This window comes from Protopterus annectens, chromosome 5.part1 (genome assembly GCF_019279795.1).
Source record: "Protopterus annectens isolate FY-2018-M chromosome 5.part1, PAN1.0, whole genome shotgun sequence".
NCBI lineage: Eukaryota > Metazoa > Chordata > Ceratodontiformes > Protopteridae > Protopterus > Protopterus annectens.
In genome coordinates, this window is record NC_056736.1 from 752852840 (window position 1) to 752857106 (window position 4267).

The 4267-nt window shown below is 42.4% G+C and overlaps 1 protein-coding gene across 1 annotated transcript; it reads right to left on the bottom strand.

Moving 5' to 3' along the window:
• Positions 1 to 2627: 2627 nt before the first annotated feature.
• LOC122803270 (basic salivary proline-rich protein 2-like) lies at positions 2628 to 3602 on the bottom strand. Its single transcript, XM_044072860.1, has one exon. The coding sequence runs from the start codon at positions 3600 to 3602 to the stop codon at positions 2628 to 2630; it is 975 nt and encodes a 324-aa protein (XP_043928795.1).
• Between the last annotated feature and the right edge of the window lie 665 nt (positions 3603 to 4267).

The following is a 4267-nucleotide window of genomic DNA, read 5'->3' on the forward strand; positions in this document are numbered from 1 at the left end:
ATACCCCCTTTGCAGATTAGCCATGGCACTGTGGGACACAGCTTTGACCTACCAAATACATCTTCAAGCTCAATTCCTGCCAGGAAAACAAAACAATCTGGCAGATGATTTAAGCAGAAACCTTATGGATCCTCATGAGTGGAAACTAAATCCACAAGTCTTCAGCATGATAACAGAGAAATGGGGGAGCCCAGACATAGATCTATTTGCCTCTGCTCAAAATTAACAGTTGAAAAGATTCTGCACAAGGACTTAACACAGACAAGCATGGAAAGTGAACGCCCTATCCTTCAGTTGGAAAAACCTATCAGTTTACGCCTTTCCTCCTCTGCGTCTTCTACCCAAGGTCTTCCTAAAAGTCAGACAAGAGAAGCCAAAGATGATATTAATTGCCCCGGACTGGCCCTGCCAGTACTGGTACCCAGTCCTAAGGAACTTGTTTCAATACCCAGCTTGGACCTTGCCTCAAAGACCACAACTACTGTCCTAGAAAAACCATCAGATCCTGCACAATCAACCACAGACTCTGAACCTGACAGCATGGCTAATCATGTAATCATACAAATGACACCTCTCAGTAAAGCTGTGATGAATGTCATTTTGGAAGCCAGAAGGCCTAGTACTAGAAAATGTTATGCTGACAAATGGAAGAGATTCTGTGCTTGGAATAAAGCACAAGGAAGTGATACAGCAGAACCACATATTCCTCAGATATTACAATACTTAACTGAGATGCTTGACCAAACGCCTATCTTTCTCATCAATCAAAATCCATGACTCTGCCATTTCGGCTCATTACAACACAGAGCCACCAATCATTCCTCATCCTTTACTAAAGCAGTATCCTAGAGGAGCCAAATATTTAAGGCCTCCTAGAAGATCACCATTACCTGCATGGGACCTCAATTAAGTGTTGGAAAAGCTCACCCTGCCTCCATTTGAACCAGCTGCTACTGCTGATATAAAGATCTTGTCATGGAAGACAGCTCTGCTACTAGCAATTACTTCATCAAGAAGAGTTTCAGAGCTACAGGCCCTCATGGCTGTAGAGCCTTTTATCATATTTTACCCAGTCAGGGTGTCTCTGAGGACAAATCCTACTTTTATGCCTAAGGTGGTTTCCAGTGTGGCTCTTAACCAAACAATTTATCTGCGAACTTTTTATCCAAATCCGCAGAGCAAAGGGGAGAGAATTCTGCATTCCTTGGATGTACACATACAGCTAAGATTCTACTTGAGCAGGACTAAAGCTCTAAGAAAAACTGAACAATTACTAGTGTCATATGCTGCAGGATCAGAAGGAAAGGCTATTTCAAAACAGACAATTTCAAAGTGGATAAGCCACTGCATCCGTTTCTACTACTTACACCATGGTAAACCTGTGCCCAAGGGCATTAGGTCTCATTCCACCAGAGCTGCAGCTACTTCAGCAGCCTTTCTCAGAGGAATACAACCAAAGACATTCTAGAGGCTGCTACTTGGAGTTGTGTTCACACTTTTACAAAGCATTACCAATTGCCTCTCTACTTTTTAAGTCCAGGGCAGGCTTTGCCACTGCAGTGCTGTAGGGCCTTATAGCCACACCTAATGCTGTTTAGCTCCAGCCTCCCAACCATAGCTTTGGGATTCTACCCAAATGTAATGACTGCAATGGTGAAACATGAAGAACATAGTACAGTTGTGTACACTTACCATAAATGTAGATGTTAGAGTGTATTCACTGTTGCAGTCCAGGTTACCCTCCCGCCATCCCCCTGTCATTCTGGAGTTTATCTTTCCTTCACTGTCTTCTACAACCTATGTGGTGTATTTGCTTGTAGATGAAGGTAAAGTTTATATTGATGCATGTCTGTGTGTGTGTGTGTGTGTGTATATATATATATATATATATATATATATATATATATATATATATATATATATATATATATATTTTTTTTTTTTTTTTTTTTTGGGGCACCTGACATTGGGGGCAAGAAAAACTAAAGAAAATGGCATCGGCAGCATCTTTTATACCCCTGACAACCTGACGTCATGGAAGAGGAGACAGCAACCGACGCAGGACCCAAGACTTTGGAATTCAGGCCGACTGAGGGCAACCTGCCAGCAGATGACCCAAATGTAATGACTGCAACAGTGAATACAGTCTAACATCTACATTTATGGTAAGTGTACACAACTGTACTTTTTCTGTCGGGTGCTTCCATGGTGACATTTTACTTGCTCCCTTTTTTTTTTTTCCTTTGTTACTCTGTTTTTGGGGCAACACTTTTCCATTATTAGTTTAGCTGGGCAGTAATATAGTCTATTTATTTCTGTTATATCACATACATTTCCTTTTATAGTCCTAATTACTGAGTTTTTCTGCTTTATCAACCTTCTAACATTTTAAATGTTATTTACTTTATGTAATCTGTTTCTTTCCCCCATCTTTATATGTCTGTCCATCCCTAATAAATTAGGCAGGATTTCCCTTAATAATATTTTATTCTGGATTGAGACTGTCATCTTTACTTTATTTCCTGGAGGTAATTTACAGAAAGTTCCAGAAAATTGTCCTATGAAATATCCTGTTCCGATGAACCCTGCTTCATATGGGATCTCTTGGCGCATTACCTGCATTGATGTCAGTTTCCTGCTCCTTCCCTTTGCTGTCCACCTTTGACCTGTGGCGCATTACCTGCATTGATGTCCGTTTCCTGCTCCTTCCCTTGCTGTCCACCTTTGACCTGTGGCACATTACCTGCATTGATGTCCGTTTCCTGCTCCTTCCCTTGCTGTCCACCTTTGACCTGTGGCACATTACCTGCATTGATGTCCGTTTCCTGCTCCTTCCCTTGCTGTCCACCTTTGACCTGTGGCACATTACCTGCATTGATGTCAGTTTCCTGCTCCTTCCCTTGCTGTCCACCTTTGACCTGTGGCACATTACCTGCATTGATGTCAGTTTCCTGCTCCTTCCCTTGCTGTCCACCTTTGACCTGTGGCACATTACCTGCATTGATGTCCGTTTCCTGCTCCTTCCCTTGCTGTCCACCTTTGACCTGTGGCACATTACCTGCATTGATGTCAGTTTCCTGCTCCTTCCCTTGCTGTCCACCTTTGACCTGTGGCACATTACCTGCATTGATGTCCGTTTCCTGCTCCTTCCCTTGCTGTCCACCTTTGACCTGTGGCACATTACCTGCATTGATGTCCGTTTCCTGCTCCTTCCCTTGCTGTCCACCTTTGACCTGTGGCACATTACCTGCATTGATGTCCGTTTCCTGCTCCTTCCCTTGCTGTCCACCTTTGACCTGTGGCACATTACCTGCATTGATGTCAGTTTCCTGCTCCTTCCCTTGCTGTCCACCTTTGACCTGTGGCACATTACCTGCATTGATGTCAGTTTCCTGCTCCTTCCCTTGCTGTCCACCTTTGACCTGTGGCACATTACCTGCATTGATGTCAGTTTCCTGCTCCTTCCCTTGCTGTCCACCTTTGACTGGACCTTCATACTGATCTCCTACAGAGTACTCCGGAGCATCATCATGTTGTAGATCTTCAGATGCTTCCTGCTCCACTTGCTGCTCCTTAACCTCGGGGACCCATTCTTCTGTCATGCTGTGACTGTGCCTGTGTTGGATTCTGCACACTAAATCCTTCACTTTGCAAACAATCCATAGCTTCAGTTTTTATTTGTTTAACTTCTGCCCCACTAATCCTGTTTTATACATTCCCCCTTTGCATTCTTATTTTTTGTATTGTGAAATGTTCCATAATTAGGTGCCATTGCCTGTATTTCTCTCCGAAGATCGTTAGAGCTGCTTTTTTGCATCAGTTAGCTTGGATTTCTCCTTTGCATATATATTACACCACACCTGATCTCTCTCTTTTTCCACATCCATATTTCTTTTTTTATCCCTTTCAAACATCTCTGGATTTTGTTGCACATCCTCTGTTTCTTTTTCCAGACAGCCCAGAATTCCTTTGTTTATGTAACTTTTTTTATAAATATGTTCTATGTATGAGTACAAATTTCCCTTTGAAGTAGTTTTTCTTGTGCAAGTATTTCTCTTTCCTATAACTTCTGTGTTAATCTTTCTAAATTCATTTTCTCTGGAAATTCTGGGTTTCTTGCATTAACAGTAACAATAAATAATTTTTTATCCTGAATAGTTCACTTTGTCATCTTTATGGCTGTCTTTTGGCTTATCATTTTTGTGGACTACGACTCCCTTCTACAGTGGGGGGGGGGGGCATCTTCCCTCTGAGCCTGGCCTAACCA